General features: G+C 45.9%; 1 protein-coding gene across 6 annotated transcripts in view; it reads left to right on the forward strand.

The window, feature by feature from the left end:
- nectin1b (nectin cell adhesion molecule 1b) overlaps positions 1–16848 on the forward strand; it is a 463505-nt gene that overhangs the window by 137369 nt on the left and 309288 nt on the right. For all 6 annotated transcript variants that reach the window (XM_038779767.1, XM_038779769.1, XM_038779768.1 and 3 more), the window contains exons 3-4: positions 891–1193; positions 2204–2321. In XM_038779767.1, the coding sequence (XP_038635695.1) occupies positions 891–1193; positions 2204–2321 (421 nt within the window). The remainder of the gene's footprint in view (positions 1–890; positions 1194–2203; positions 2322–16848) is intronic.

Genomic DNA, 16848 nt, shown 5'->3' on the forward strand with positions numbered 1-16848 from the left:
CAACCCAATTGAAGTAGTTATTTGAAGATGTTCAGCCAGAGTCTGAAGGGGTTCCAATAGAAGCCTAATCTGGTTTGTAAAGCAAGTATTACTCTCTGTCCTGCTTTAAGATGGATTAAGCGCTGTATGTTTTTGTCCTTGTTGTTTAATGGGAAATTATATAGACAGCCTTGATTGTATATTAAGTGCAACCTTTAGGAATTGGATTGAAACACACCAAGCAGATTCCTTAAAACCATGCGCAACAGCATCATTAAACATTTTATATTCCATCTTTCAATGGGAGGCACAGTAGCACAATGGTTAGCGCTATTCGTGGCTTGGGTCGCTGTCTGTGCGGAGTCTACACGTTCTCCCTTGTGTCATCGTGGGTTTCCTCCGGGTGCTCCGGTTTCCTCCCACAAGTCCCGAAAGACGTGCTTGTTGGGTGTATTGGACCTTCTGAATTCTCCCTCAGTGTACCCGAACAGGCGCCGTAGTGTGGCTTTTCACAGTAACCTCATTGCAGTGTTAATGTAAGCCTACTTGTGACAATAAAGATTATTATTATTATAAATTTTAAATCTACCATGGCTCTGTGTTCCATCAATCTTGCCATAGTAAATGCCTGTTGAGTATTTAATTTGCTTTTCTTGCATAGATGCAGAAATGATGACTAACATTTAATCTTTTATTTGTTTGTGTGTGGGCGGTATCATGGGATTGTATACGCATGATTGTGTAAAACTGGAGACGGTATCAAGTGGGCAACAATTTCATTGCAAGACTCTTGTTACTCTATAATTGGATACAGTGACAGTGCTATCGTATTTTGGTATTATATGGGGGAGGGGGTTCAGTCACACAAGATCATTTTATTTTTGCTGACAGTTCTCTTAATTTCCTTGTAGCCAGACCAGTGATTGATGCTGAGCTCAGTCCAAACACCATCACTGCACGAGCTGGCTCTCCAAGAAAGATTGTTGTTGCAACTTGTACATGTGCCAATGGGAAACCGCCAGGCATCATCACCTGGGAGACGAATGTTAATGGGGAGACGGACGTTAAAGAATCTCGAAACCAAAATGGCACCATCACAGTGACCAGCCAATACCTGTTGGTTCCATCCAGAGAGGCTCATAGACAACCACTGACCTGCGTGGTGAATTACCAAATGAACCGCACCACCAAAATGCTGATGTTGAACGTGCAGTGTGAGTATCCGCTGTATCATCTGTTATTAATGGTCTGAAACCTGAGCTTAAAGCATGTTACTGTCCTGTTGTGACTAACTCGCGGGGCCTCGTCACTCTTGTCCACCTGCATGTGCACACCCCACACCTATCTCTGATATACCCTCACTCTTCATGCACCGCACCACCCTCGCTGTGATGTGTCAATGTTCACAACTCCCCTCGAAAATGAGCTGAAGGGCAGCACGGTGGCGCAGTGTTTAGCACTGCTGCATCACGGTGCCAAGGACCTAGGTTCGATCCTGACTCCGGGTCACTGTCCATGTGGAGTTTGCACATTCTCCCCGTGTCTGCGTGGGTTTCGCCCCCACAACCCAAAGATGTGCAGGCTAGGTCGATTGGCCACACTAAATTGCCCCTTAATTGGAAAAAATGAATTGGGTACTCTAAATTTATTTTTATTTTTTAAAGAAAATGAGCCTAATTCCTTGTAGTGCTCCTAAAATGTAGAGAACTGCCTCAAAGCCCTTTACACAAAGGAATAGACATAATGGGCATCAAGTGGAAGATCAAGAGATAGGCTGAAAACAAGAATTGTGAGGTTTTTCCAAAGTGAGGTAGGTGGCGGATCAGTGAGCGGGACAGAAAACCCCAGGGGACAAGACAGTAGTTCTCAGCAAGCAGTCATCATTGGTGGAACGGGGTACAGGGCCACTCTGGGATTGACTCTGTGATCACAGTGTAACATAGTGTTCCTCCATTAGTTGGGAAGTGATAGATCATCATCTACAATCAGTCCGGGGTATTACCAAAAGCAGGTCTTGGGCGCTAGGACAGATTTACACATAGACAGTTATGCTGGTGGAAGTAGCTTTATTTCAACAGATTTATGTGGTTAATTCCATAGTCCAATAAACAGGTTATTTAAGATAAAAATGTTAAATTAAGTGAAATGTTTGGGGGCGAGGGTTTGATTACAGATGAAACTGTCTCTGAATTCTCTATTTTGGTGACATTACTTCTCCATGCAGATGAACCAGAGGTTACAGTGGAAGGATTTGATGGAAACTGGTACTTGAACCGGGAAGATGTGCGTCTGACCTGCAGAGCCGATGGTAACCCACCTGCAACAAGCTATCAGTGGAGGATGTAAGTGGCTGCGGCCCTCGGTATGCACTCTCTGTAAAATGGAACACGTTGGAAATGCATAGCAAGTCCCATTTGTAAAATAATACATTTGGTTAATGTCTTAGATGGAAAACACACATCAGAACTAAGCTCTTCTGACAGTGTCTCCACCCACAACATCACCCGATTTTTTTTTTTTATCCCCTTTCAAACCTTGTTGTGAGTTTCCAGTGTTTACAGATTTTCTTTTTATCTCTGCTGCTTTCTTTATGCTTCACCGGGGGCAACCATTAAGGAGATGTTCCTCCCTGTCTCGATAACCCCCTCCAGCTCTATAATCCACCCATCATCTCTGCACTCCTCTAACTCTGGCAAAACCCATTTTTCATTGTCACATCATTTGGCGGCAAGCGTTTAGCTTCCTGGGCCTTAAGCTCTTGAATTCCCTCCATTAACCTCTCCACCTCTCTCTCTCCTCCGATTAAAACTATTCGGAAAATCGGCCACGCCTGTCCACGTTCTCCCTGGGTGCTCCGGTTTACTCCAAACAGTCCAAAGATGTGCGGGTTAAGTGGATTGGCCATGGTCAATTGTCCCTTAGTGTCCAGGAATGTGCAGGTTGGGTTATGGGGATAGAGAGGGCCGAGGCAGAGTGCTCTTTGGAGGGTCTGTACAGGTGCGATGGGCCAAATAGCCTCCTTCTGCACTCCAGGGATTCTATGATTCTGTGTGGCTCAGTGTCAAAATTTGTTTACATTCTTGTGAAACAATTTAGAATGTTTTACTACATAAAAGATGCAATTTGGTGTTGTCGTTGGGTATCCATGTGGCAAAGACAGTGCTGGTGGCAGCAACATCTTGTGTGGGATTAAACCTATGGACATTTGGACATGACTGATCCACTGCAGTTAGCATGAGGGCTGTAAATATTTAGCTGAACCTGTAACGAAAATTGTTGGAAACCTTTTACTATTTTGAAAATAGTTTGGTTCAGATGTTATGGGCCAGGGTTTAAAAACTCAAGTGTATTATGGAGTTCACCTGATCTATAACTTTTTGTTGAATTTGGCTAGGATGAGCGCAAGAGCCTTCACGTCAGGTGTGATTCAACAGTCTTCCGAGACACTTTAATCAAACAAGCTTTATTCTAAGAACTTAGTTAACATTTATATAAACATAGCAAGAATTTTTATCAATAAAAACATAAAGATACACCACAGCTGCAGTAATCTATGTATAACCCTCAATGAATTCCCCCTTAACTGTTCCAATTCAAAAACAAAATCCCATAAAGCAAAAACCCCTTTTCAAGGGCGTGGCCCAGCATTCTGCATTCTCACTTGAATAAGACTGGCTTTCCCTGAGATTCTGACCCGGTCTCACCAGCAGGTTTAAACCCTTCCGGAAAGCAAACTGTATCTCTTAAGTTACCAAGCGGGTGATTTTTACTGGAACAGATATTTAAAATGAAAATAGAGAGAGGGCCAAAACACTTCCGTTCTCTGTCAGAGTCCACAGCAGTCATGTGAAAGCGAAACCAAAAACAGCTCTTAGAGCCACAGCCCAGCTCCACCCACACAATGATGTCACTGAAGCCATGTGATAAGACCAAAACCTTTCATAAAGGGACACTCGCATGACACAAAGTTGTGAGATGGACCTCTTAGTGGAACATTGATTGCTCGGTTGTACCAATTTGTTCATTCCTGAGCTGTGAAAACGGCAGCTAATCTTAAACACAGGCCATTTCCATTTCCCTCACCACCATTCTGGTATCCTCCCGCAGTCATAAACTGCCCTTTGTGACCAAAAAGGTTAGGAGGGGTTATTAGGTTACGGGGATAGGGTGGAAGTGAGGGCTTAAGTGGGTCGGTGCAGACTCGATGGGCCGAATGGCCTCCTTCTGCACTGTATGTTCTATGTAACAATTTCTACATTAATCATGGCAGCACTGTCAGTGTCTACTGGTGGGTTATTTTGTATTTTGGATGAACAATGAGGGTGAGACTGTCAAAGCTCTTGACTTTTAATTTCTTTTAAAAATTTAAGTACACAATTCTTTATTTTTCCCAAATAAGGGGCAATTTAGCATGGCCAATCCACCTACCCTGCACATCGTTTTGGGTTGTGGGGGTGAGACCCACGCAGATACGGGGAGAACGTGCAAACTCAACACGGTCAGTGACCCGGGGCCAGGATCGTACCTTGGTACTTGGTGCCGTGAAGCAGCAGTGCTAGCCACTGCGCCACTGAGCCACCCTGAAGCTCATTGAAATTTGACATTGCCAGCTGTCAGATTCCGGTCTGGAATTGAAAATCGTTTATTGTCACAAGTAGGCTTCAAATGAAGTTACTGTGAAAAGCCCCTAGTCGCCACATTCTGGTGCCTGTTCGGGGAGGCTGGTACGGGAATTGAACCCAGCTGCTGGCCTGCCTTGGTCTGCTTTAAAAGCCAGCGATTTAGCCCTGTGCTGAATTAGAGGTTGGTCCGAGAGAACGTGATGTATGTGTATTACCCAACATCAACTTGTGCCTTTAAGATACTTAACTATCCCAAGGTACTCGATTGGAACAGTATTAACACAGTGGGCAGGAATTACCCACTTGTCCACACCAGTGGGAAATTCTGGTCCCTTCTCGGCGCACGGGTTTCCCAGTAATGAGGGGTGCTGTCAACAGGAAATCCCGTTGTCAACGGTGGGACCGCTCGATCCCGCTTGTGGAAATAATTTGACTCCAAGCCAGGAGATGTTAGGACAGGTGGGCAAGAGGAAGGCTTTAGAAGTGTCTTAAAAGGAGAGAAAGGCTTAAGGAAGAAATCGACAGCTGAATTTGAGGCAGTGAAAGGACTGACCCATCCGTGATGGAGATGCTCAGGAGGCCAGCCCTCAGCTAGAGTTTCCTCCACAACCCGTCACACAGCGGACCCTGCTCAGTCACACAGCGCCCCCCATCCGTCACGCCGCGGCGCTCCCCCTGCTCTGTCGCACGGCCCCCCTCTGCTCCGTCACACGGTGCCCTGCTCTGATACACGCCGCCCCCTGCTCCGTTACATGACGCCCCTGCTCCATCCTGCCTCAACGCACCCCAATCAGTTGCACAACTGATGTGCGGGTTAGGTGGATTGGCCATGCTAAATTGCCCGTATTGTAAGGTTAATGGGGGGGATTGTTGGGTTACGGGTATACGGGTTACGTGGGTTTAAATAGGGTGATCATTGCTCGGCACAACATCGAGGGCCGAAGGGCCTGTTCTGTGCTGTACTGTTCTATGTTCTAACTCCCTCACCTTAGGATTCTTCTGTAGTGAAGGACTATTTCTAATGGTTGTTGTGATGCATTCAATTTATCACCACGCCAATGGGCTCCCAGTTTAAATGATAAGGTCCTTCCTTTGTTCAGAAGCTTCATGACTCAGGTGGCAATTGTGCAACTGATTGGGGTGCGTTGAGGCAGGACGGAGCAGGGGCGTCATGTAACGGAGCAGGGGGCGGCGTGTATCAGAGCAGGGGCGTCATGTAACGGAGCAGGGGGCGGCGTGTATCAGAGCAGGGCACCGTGTGACGGAGCAGAGGGGGGCCATGCGACAGAGCAGGGGGAGTGCCGCGGCATGACGGATGGGGGGCGCTGTGTGACTGAGCAGGGTCCGCTGTGTGACGGAGCCGGGGTGGGGGGGGGGGCACGGCGTGACTGAGCAGGGAGCACCAGATGGGAGGGGGCATATGCAGAGTTGGAGAAAGAAAATAGGAGGCGAGGCGAGAAAGCGTAGAAACGCGGTATGAATTGTTAAAGAATGATATTTAAACATGTAAATAAATAATGTATTGACGAGACTGGATAAGCACTGTTTGATCTGACTTCAGAACTTTCCCAGCTTTTATTTGTTTGGTGTTGAAATATCTTCTGCCATGGAACTCAAAACTCGTGTTACAACACTCTCACTGCTGTTTAGTTTCACTTGAGCAACATTGAGTTTCACTGGGCAATGTCACCTTTACAGCAGTTTCACTGTTTACTGAAAACAGCACATTTAAACCACTCGGGGCATTGAGTGGCAGTGGGAGGACACATTAGTGTGTGCTTTTGAACTGAAACCTCTTCTGGCCCAAACAGATTCTGCTTGAATGATTCATTTAACTTGCTACAAATTATTCGGGCGGTTGTTTCGGTTTTGTGGATGTTTTGGGGCGGGAGGGGGGGGTCAGGCTGCAAGGGCTGATGGTCAGTTTAATCGGCTGTCATGATCGCGTGCTGCAGATTGATTAACATAACACTTTATTAAAACGTTCAAAGAACTGTTTCATCTTTGGATGCATCTGTGCAGGTGCATGATAGGTCAAGTACCCTTTTAATCAACTTCTAACCCCCCTGAAGTCCCATCTGTTCCAACAAATGATGGAAGCAAATTGCAATTTCGAGCAGGGGAAGTGGTATGTTTATTAGAAAATCAAAGCTTCCAGGGTAGTAACTGTTCTGGATGGAGAAATATTGTTGTGGGTGTTTAAATGGGGCTAGTGTTATCTTTTTCTGTGTTTCATTGACAATGAATGCTGAGTTTAAGTGAATGAGAATTTAAAGGGTATATCTAGTGACAGATGTGGCATGCAGGGTTGGATTCAGTGATAGCTGGGTTGAATCAGAGCATGCCAGTGTGATCTAACTAGGGTTGGCAGCTTGATCCAGTTCCCGGTGAGCCTAAATTGAATTCAAATGGTTGTTTCTGGCAAGGATCGGAATGTTATATTAGTCTCATGTTAGCCTCTCATGCAACATTGGATCAGTTCCGCCAATAATGCTAAGAACTGTAATAATGAAGCTCCAATCCACCATCACCTCTCCCCCGCCACCATCACATTCTCCCACACTGGCATCCTTCAATAAAATAGTGCAAATTCTCAGCCTTGGATTCTTGGATTCTGTTAACCTGCTGTGGGTTTTTCCACTGACAATGATCCCTTTTTACAGGGTGGGTTGGGAGCTGATTTGTTTTGGAGCCATTTCTAAATTGTGTCGCTTCTTTGTCATTTTGCGGTGAGAGTTCAGAATCATGCCTCAGTGAAGCCCAGAAGCTGGCCCACGAGTCCATGTTTCAAAGGGCACCCCATCCCTTCTCTGCCCTCCCATTCCTGTATTTCTTTCTGCTTCAAGTGTTTAAGCAAGTTCACTTTTGAACACAACTGTTAAATCTGTAGCCAGCACCCTGTCAGCCAGTATATTTCAGATCTTACCCACTCATCGCATAAAAGGGTTTCTGTTCATGTGACCTCTCTGGCGCCTTAAAACACCATCCCCTAGTTTTAAAAAAAAAAATCATTTATTAGAGTATCCAATTCTTTTTTTCCCAATTGAGGGGCAATTCTGCGTGGCCAATCCACCTATCCTGCTCATCTTTGTGTTGTGAGGGTGAGACCCACGCAGGCACGGGGAGAATGTTCAAACTCCACAAGGACAGTGACCCGGGGCCAGGATCGAACCCGAGTCCTCGGCACCGTGAGGCAGCAGTGCTAACCACTGCGCCACCGTGCTGCCCTACCATCCCCTAGTTACCCACCTTGCTGCCATTTCTCTCCATTTTAAACGCCACGATTACCTCTTCTCCTAGCTAGCGCTGTTCTAAGTGTAGAAGTAGCTACTCCAGTTCATCCATGTAACTACTTTCTGTTCTGGAGCCATTCTAATGAACTCTTCTGCCTCGACCAGTAGAGCTTCATTTTCCTCCCTAATCAGCCCCACTACTTCTCTTCCAAATCTTTCCCTGATGATATTCTGACAGAAAACTTTGCATTCCTTTTTTTTGTTTGCTAGCCATCAATCTATTCCTCTGCTCTCTCTCTCTCTCTCTCCTCCAGTATTCTCTTGTTTACTGCATCCAGTGCCATCAGCGTATTGATTTGTTCAATTTCTTTTGCTGCTGTGATTCATTAACGTTTTTGAGTGAGCATGTTACAGATGTTGTGATTAAGTAAATCTGCTCGACGAACCAAATTACTCATCACAAATTGCCATATGGTTGGATTGGCACGATAACAGACCACATTAATGCATAGTTCAAATTAATTGGAATACGCATGGTCTGGCTGCAAGGCCCAGCTAATGGGTTTGGAAAGGAAGGCTCATTGGGAACTGCACTGAAGATGTGGGTCAGAATAGGGGTATTACTAAAACAGTATCAGTAGAGCGGGCCAACAGAATGGTTGGGTACATCGTCTTTTCCTCACCCCAATCTTCACCCCGGTTTAATTTTTATTTCCTCGTCAAGAGTGTGTGTGTGTGTGTGTGGGGGGGGGGGGGGGGGGGGGGGGGGGGGAATATCACCTAGTTATTTCGTCCTGCCGCAGCACTCTGTGGCTCAGTTATATACATTCCTTCATCTGCCAAACGTACTGCTAACCTCGGGAGTGCTCGATTCTGTACATCACAGAATTGTTACAGTGCAGAAGGAGGCTCTTTGGCCAGTTACGTCTGTTGGGCAATTTGCCTAGTGCCGTTTCCCCTGCCTTCTCCCTGTAACCCTGTATGTCCTTTCTTTCCAGGCAACTATCGAATTCCCTCTTGAATGCCTTGATTGAATCTGTCCACGGCCCACATTCATTCCCAATCCCAGCTACTTGCTGTGCGAAAATGATTCTCGTGAATCTTCCCTGCATTCGCCACATCTTTCCTAAACTGTGGCTTCAAGAATTGGGCACAATGCTTCTGTTGAGACCAAATCAATGTACGAATTTAACATAACGTGCTTGCTTTTCTATTTTACGCCCCTATTTATGAAGCCGAGGGATATTGTATGTTGTAATAACCACACTCTCAGCCTGTCCTGCCACCTTCAATGATTTGTGCACACATACACCCAGGTCCTTCTGCTCCTGCACCTCATTCAGAATAGTTTCATTTTATTATATTGCCTCTTCATGTTCCTCCTACCAAAATTGTTCAACTTCTCGTTCTTCTGCATTAGATTTCATCTGCCACTTGACCAACTATTCCACCAAATTGTCTGTGTCCTTTTGAAGATCTGCACTATCTTCCTCACAGTTCGCAATGCTTCTAAGCTTGTTTACAGATAGCTGGCAAATGGAATATTGTTTTGGTTTGGACATTCCTGGGTTGTAGATAATTTTAGGAATATTGTTCTTGGTCCTGGCTTGACAAGTCATGGGTGGAATCAAAAGTATGTCTAATGCTTGGGTGCAGGTGATGTAATTAAGGGACTGTTTGTAGTTTGTTTTTTTCTCAGATTTTAGTCTCACGAGATGTGTTTTCAGTTTGCTGCTGAAAGCTTTTCTCCCAGGAATCTGCGCAGAGGAAAGCAAATAAAACCCAATTGTTAACTTGATTTATAAGTGTTATTTGAACTATATTGGTTTGCTTAATTGAAATATGGAATGGCAGATTTAGGAAGTAAGTTGAAGTTCCTTCTTTAATTTAGCTAAATAGCTGGCTTTTAAAGCAGGCCAAGGCAGGCCAGCAGCACAGTTCAATTCCCGTACCGGCCTCCCCGAACAGGCGCTGGAATATGGCAACTAGGGGATTTTCGCAGTAACTTCATTGAAACCTACTTATGACAATAAGCGTTTTCCATTTTTTTTTCATTTAAGAACTGTTAACTGTAAAATTATTTCTTTGTTGTTAATGTGGTTAATTCTGTATTTAAATTAAAGTTTATTTTATCATAAAAGATACCCACCGATCCGGGCCATCACTCCTGTGCTACAGTCACCATTCCTCACAGTTTTACAAATTACAAATAGTTGGGTTCCAATCCGGGGTCTTAACAGTGTGACCATGGCCGGGAATCTCCCCTATCCGGCGGGGCGGGGGGTCCCGGCGTGATGGGAGTGGCTGGGTGGCGGGAACGACCTTTGGCGCACGCCAGCCAGGGCCGGCGGAACTCCGCGCATGCGCCGGAGCGTCAGCGCTGCTGACATCATCCCCCCGCATGCACAGGGGGTCACTTCCGCCTCCGCCATGGTGAAGACTATGGCGAAGGCGGAAGGAAAAGAGTGCCCCCATGGCACAGGCTCGCCCGCCGATCGGTGGGCCCCGATCGTCGGCCAGGCCACCGTGGGGGCACCCCCCCGGGGTCAGATCGCCCCGCGCCCGCCCCTAGGACCCCGCTCGCGCTCGCCTGGTCCCGCCGGTAAGGTGGGTGGTTTGATCCACGCCGGCGGGAGAGGCATGACATTCCCGCCCCCGCCGAATCTCTGATGCCGGAGAATTCGGGACATGGCGGGGGGGGGGATTGAGGCCGGCCCCCAGCGATTCTCCGACTCGGCGGGGGGTTGGAGAATCCCGCCCCATATTTGAGCTTGGTCGAAAACCCCCAATTTCATGTAATTTCGGGACGCTGGCATCGCTGTGGTTGTGAAAGGGCTGGGTGTCTGATGCATTATCACCAATCTGTCTTCCGTTGCTTATGCGGAACCTTCAGTTTGGTGAATTAATCCATTCAACTGAACATTCGAGAGTGAATTGCAAAGGAGGAAATGAGGCTGGTTTATGGTAACGGAGACCAGAAACAGTTTGACCGTGTTGCCCAGTATTTACATGGGGAACATTCTCTAACCTCCTCTTAGCATGTCACTCGGCGTTGATCGGTGGTGAGATCGTCTGGTCCCACCCCACACCCCGATGTCTATGGCACTGTATCCTTGAATGTATAATGTACACTGTGTCCTGTCTCAGCTTTAGAAGCTGTCCTACATGTGGAGGTTGGTTGCTGATATCTCTGGTCTGCTCGTGAGTGAGTAGGTGACTGAGTCTCAACAGCACCCAGGAGGGTTCCTTCACAATATCCCTCTGTGTTTGTTTAAAATGCACACTGTCCTATCTCTATCCATTCATTCCTTTCCCACGGCTTTGTGTGACATCAGGTGGCTGTTGCCATATTAAAAACCATGTCTGCATTGCCACAGCTGCATTTCCCCCCAGTCAGCAAACTGACTCACTCTCATTGTTTATAATGGAAACAATGGCAGCAGATTATCTGTGTGGGTATTACACAAACTCATAACTATGTCGGGCAGGAGCTTCTGATAGGTGGCTGGGGCGGGATCTGTGGGAGTGGGAGGGCTTAGCGTTTTCTGTGGTTTGGACAGTGAATGTTAGATCACAAACTCCCAAAGCGACAATGACCCCTTTGATTTGTTTCGAAAGCTGGTAATAATCCAGTTGTTATTATCTGCATACAGATTGGTTCCATTTGCTTAAGTCTCTCTGACTAAAGACAGTCTCCCAAATCTGGCACCCTGCTCAGTTTTCCATTATTAACCCAGAAAGATTCCAGGGTAAAATCTCGTCCTGGACAGTGGCTTCAAATGGATGGTATCCGACCAGCTTCCCGTTGTAGATCGTTCTTAATATTTAATACTGTTGACTGGAATGGAATTGAAGACCAGGTGCTGTGTATAACTGGCAGCTGATCCAATGCCATCTGTCCAGGGCTAATGTCCACTGTACTTCCCCGATGATCAGAACTCTGAAGGTTGAGCGCTGTTTAGCTGCGGTTTCATCTTTCTGACTGATGCCCGCACCTGTCTGTAATTTTCAACATAAATGAACCAACTGCATTAGCTTTGATCAAGTTCTTCAGTCGGATTCTTGCGGAAGCCTCTCTGCTTCCTAGACCAATGATACGACACAAGGAGATGTTATGTGCGTGTTTAGTTATCACTAATGGTGCATTATGTAATGAAGGGAGGTAGGATTTGTTTTGCTGCAGGGTGAGCACTAACCTCACATGACATTGCCGCATGACCCTTTTTGTTTTTGGTGTGCTTTGTTCTACCTTCACCGGCTGCACGAGGGAGCTTTCAAAACTCTTTCTGGCTGCACAAAACTGAAGTTTAATATCTTTGACTGAAGCCAGGCCAGGTGTCTGACTGAGTGATTGGACAGGACTTGATTGTGATTGTGATGGTGGGAGAAACAGAATTTATCCTGACAATTAATCGGCTTTTCAGTGCTCTTGAGCTGATTCATCACTTGCCTGTCAGTGCAGGATTGCGTACAATAACAGTCGGAGCACAACACAGCCGTGTTAAAGGGTTTGAGTTTTACGAGCTCAGCGACACCTGCAGCCATTGCCAATCAGCAGTTGCAATTGGTGTAGCAATAAAGTGGAAAGGCTTGTCGTCAAAACAACAACGCTACACCTTGATGCACTTATCTTTTGGGGCATGTCATTTCGCACATTGCTGGCTGCAGTGGAGATGGAGCCAGGGAAGTTGCAGCTTTGTACTTTAGGATTAGGAGTGTGTACCTGGTGGCTAAAGATGCCACATGTTGTCCAGGCCAGAAAATCTCAGGTTTCAGTAACGTTGTGCGCTACATTCATTGTCCTCCGTTGGAATGCCATAAGTAATCTCCGCACCGTAGACAATAGACAAAATTAGTCAGGATTCCTGTTGCGCTGTTTTTCAGAAAAGGTTGAAATGATGGTCACCGCAATCACAGACCAGTCAGTTTAATATCGGCGGTGGGTAAGCTTCTGGAAACACAATTATTTGGGATAGAACTAGTAGTCACATGGAAAAATGTGGTTTGATCAGGAAGAGCCGAAATGGATTTCTAAAGGGGAAATCATGTTTACGTAACTTGCTGGAGCTTTTGTGGAGGTAACAGAAAGGGTTGATGAGAGTAATACTGTTGATGTGAGGTACATGGACTTGCAAAATACATTTAGTACAGTGCCACACAACAGACTTGTGAGAAAAGTTATAGCTGATGGAATATCGGGGACAGTAGCAACATGATACAAAAAGTTGGCTGAAGAATAGGAAGCAGAGAGTAACAGTTGATGAATATTTTTCAGGCAGGTGGAAGGTGTGTAGTAGTGTTCCCCAGGAACCTATATTTCTTTCCTGATACATATCAATGATCTAGACAGTTTTAAAGTTTGCAGACGATACATAGCTTGGAGATATTGTTAACAATCAAGAGGAAGGTGGAGAACTTCAAAAGAACATGGACAGTTGATGGAGTGGGCAGATAGGTGACAGATGAAGTTCAAGGTGGGTAAGTGTGAAGTGATGCATTTGGGTAGGAAGTAAATTTAAAACCAGGGGTAGAATTCTTAAGGGGGTGCAGGAGCAGAGGGATCTGGGCATCGATGTGCATAACTCACTAGCAGTGGCCAGACGGGTGCAGAGAGCAGTTAATGAAGGAGAGAGTATTCCACGGTTTATTAATAGGAGCACAGAGTACAAAGAGCGAGGAGGTTATGCGGAACTTATACAGACACTAGTTAGACCTCAACTGGAATATTGTGAACAGTCCTGGGTGTTACACTATAGGAAGGATGTGAACACATTGGAGAGAGAGCAGGAGAAGTTTACAAGAATGGTTCCAGGGATGAGAAACTTCAGTTATGAGGGCAGATTGGAGAGGTTGGGACTGTTCCCCTTGGAGAGAAGATGGCTGAGAGGAGATTTGATAGAGATGTTCAAAATCATGAGGGAGCTGGACAGAGTAGGCAAGGAGAAATTGTTCTCGCTCATAAAAGGATCGAGAGCGAGAGGTCACAGATTTAAAAGTGATTTGCAGAAGAAGCAAGTGTGATGTGAGAAAAAATGTTTTCACAACGTGTGGTTGGGGTCTGGAAATCACAGCCTGGAAGTGTGGTGGAGGCAGATTCAATTGGGGAATTCAATAGGACATCAGATGATTGTTTGAATAGAAACAATTGCAGGGGGTATATGGGGAAAAAGGCTTAGGAATGACACAAAGTCATGATGCTTGTCTGGAGAGTCGGTGAAGACATAATGCCCTGACTCTTGCTAAGCATGTTTGCAACCAGGCATTGAGTGGGACAGGACTGGATTCCACTCCTCCTGCACAAGGTCACAGAGTCTAATTATTAGAGTTGTTTGGGGATGGCTGTGTACACTTGGTTCAAACGGGCCACAGGAGAGAGAGAGGGAATAAAAACATTTCTTGTCTGTCTTATGCGTGATTTGTTCTCACTTTATGGCTTGAAAGTCCCTCAATGTAGGCAAGATTTTGAATGTTAACAGCTCACATTGGGTTCCATTTGCCATTTGTTCATAGAATCCCTACAGTGCAGAAGGAGGCCATTCGGCCCAACGAGTCTGCACTGACCCTCTGAAAGAGCACCCTACCTAGGCCCTATAACCCCACCTATTCCTGTAATCCCACCTAACCTTTTGGACAAAGGACAATTTATCATGGCCAATCCACCTAACCTGCACATCTTTGGACTGTGGGAGGAAACCAGAGCACCCGGAGGAAACCCACGGACGGGGAAAATGTGCAAACTCCACACCGTCACCCGAGGCCAGAATCAAACCCGGTTCCCTGGTGCTATGAGAAAGCAGTGCTAACCACTGTGCCACCGTACTGCCCCTTTCATGTTGAAATTTGTTAGCAGTGGCAGGCGAGGAGATTCCAGCTAACCTGTTCACCCCTCTCTCACCTGTTGTTCCATCCAGGTGATATCGGAGGTGAAGGTTTCTGCAACTTATTTGACTAAACATTCATACATTCATTGGGGTTCCAGTATATAGTATCAAAAATGATGCTGTGCTATTAGGTTACTGATAGGATATTTGTGACTTGTGACTCTGGATGCAGGTTTTCCTTTTTATTATGGTTCCTGGACCCATTATTGTTAACTCCTGAAGTGCAGCGTTCACATTTTTCAAATGTAGTCAAACTTGGCACAAAGGAGGATGGTTGTGGTGATTGGAGATCAGTCATCTCAGTCCTGGGACGTCACTGCAGGAGTTCCTCAGGGTAGTGTCCCCAACCCAACTATCTTCAGCTGATTCATCAATGACCTTCACTCATAAGGTCAGATGTTGGGATGTTTGTTGATGATTGCACAATGTTCACCATTCGCAACTCCTCAGATACTGAAGCAGTCCCCATGCAAATGCAACAAGACCTGGACAATATACAGCTTAGGCTGACAAGTGGCAAGTTACGTTGGTGCCGCACAAGTGCCAGGCAATGACCATCTCCAATAAGAGAGAATCAAACCCTCGCCCCCATGACATTCAATGACATTACCATCACTGAATTCCCCACAATCAACATCCTGGGGGTTAGCACTGATCATAAACTGAACTGGACTAGCCACATTAATACTGTGGCTACAAGAGAAAATCTGAGGCTAGGAATCCTGCAGTGAGTAACTCAGCTCCTTTCTCCCCAAAGCCTGTCCATCACCTCAGGTACAAGTCAGGAGTGTAATGGAATACTCTTCACTTGCCTGGATAAGTGCAGCTCCTCCAACACTCAGCTCGACACCATCCAGGTCAAAGCAGCTCCGCCTGATTGCTCCCCCTTCCAGAAACATTCACTCCCTGCACCACTGACATCCAGTGGCGGCCGTGTGTACCACTTACAAGATGCACTGCAGGAATTCACTAAGGCTCCGAGGCAACACCTTCCAAACCCAAGACCGCCACCATCTAGAAGGACAAGGGAAGCACATACCTGGGAACTCCACCACCTGGAGGTTCCCATCCAAGTCACTGACCACCCTGACTTGGAAATGTATCACCGTTCCGTCACTGTCGCTGGGTCAAAATCCTGGAATTCCCTAACAGCACAGTGGGTGTACCTACACCACATGGACTGCAGCAGTTCAAGAAGTCAGCTCACCACCACCTTCTCCAGGGCAATTAGGGATGGGCAACAAATGCTGGCCTAGCCAGTGGCATCCACATCCCATAAAAATTTGTTTTTTTTTTAAATGTCCATTGTTGACAGAAGTAGAGTGCACCAGCAGAATGCAATCCTGAGGAGGGGAAAGTGTAAGGAGTGTTTGTGATGGGCATATGTGGAGCTGACAATCAGTTTCGAGTTGAAGAGGGTGCAGAGGCTAGGCACTTATTTCAGCCTGAACAAGCACGGGGGAGTGAGGCATCTCACTGACTCCCAACAAGCATCGAAACAAATGCAAACGCTTAACAATTCACAAACAAAAATATGAGAGACACTGAAGTCTGGAGCAAAGCTGGAGATTAGCAAGCCCCCCCCCCCCCCCCCCCCTTCCTCCCCACCCTTCCCCAGACAGATAAACATGTTGAGCAAATTCAGAGAAAAGTTAATGCAAATCAGTTAGCAACATGGTGCATGCTCTCTGTCTATTTCTCTGCCTCATTTACAGCTGTTAGGAATTAGAATCTTGTGTACATATTTTTTTGTTGAGATGTTTGAAATATTTAACCAAGAACATTGTCGTCAAAGTTTTAACACATTTTTGGAAAATTTCTCAATACTTTTAAAATTAACATAAAACAAATGCAGCAGCTGCTATTATCTAAGCTGTACATTTATCATTTTTTTTTTCAAACTTGCACAAGCGGAACCTCTAAAACAAAATAATTGTAAATTTAATCTTAATAAATAATTTGAAATTTGTCCTTTAATTTTTCTTGAAATAATTTTGAGAAGCAACTGAGTGCAGACAGCCAGAATGTTCCCACAGTACAGGTGATAGAACACTGCATGTGCTCAGAATGTAAAATTCGGACTCTGCTCAAGTATTTATCTTCTGAGGGACAGAGCTTCTGTCTCCCTCCCTC

The sequence above is a fragment of the Scyliorhinus canicula genome, chromosome 19 (assembly GCF_902713615.1).
Source record: "Scyliorhinus canicula chromosome 19, sScyCan1.1, whole genome shotgun sequence".
Lineage (NCBI taxonomy): Eukaryota > Metazoa > Chordata > Chondrichthyes > Carcharhiniformes > Scyliorhinidae > Scyliorhinus > Scyliorhinus canicula.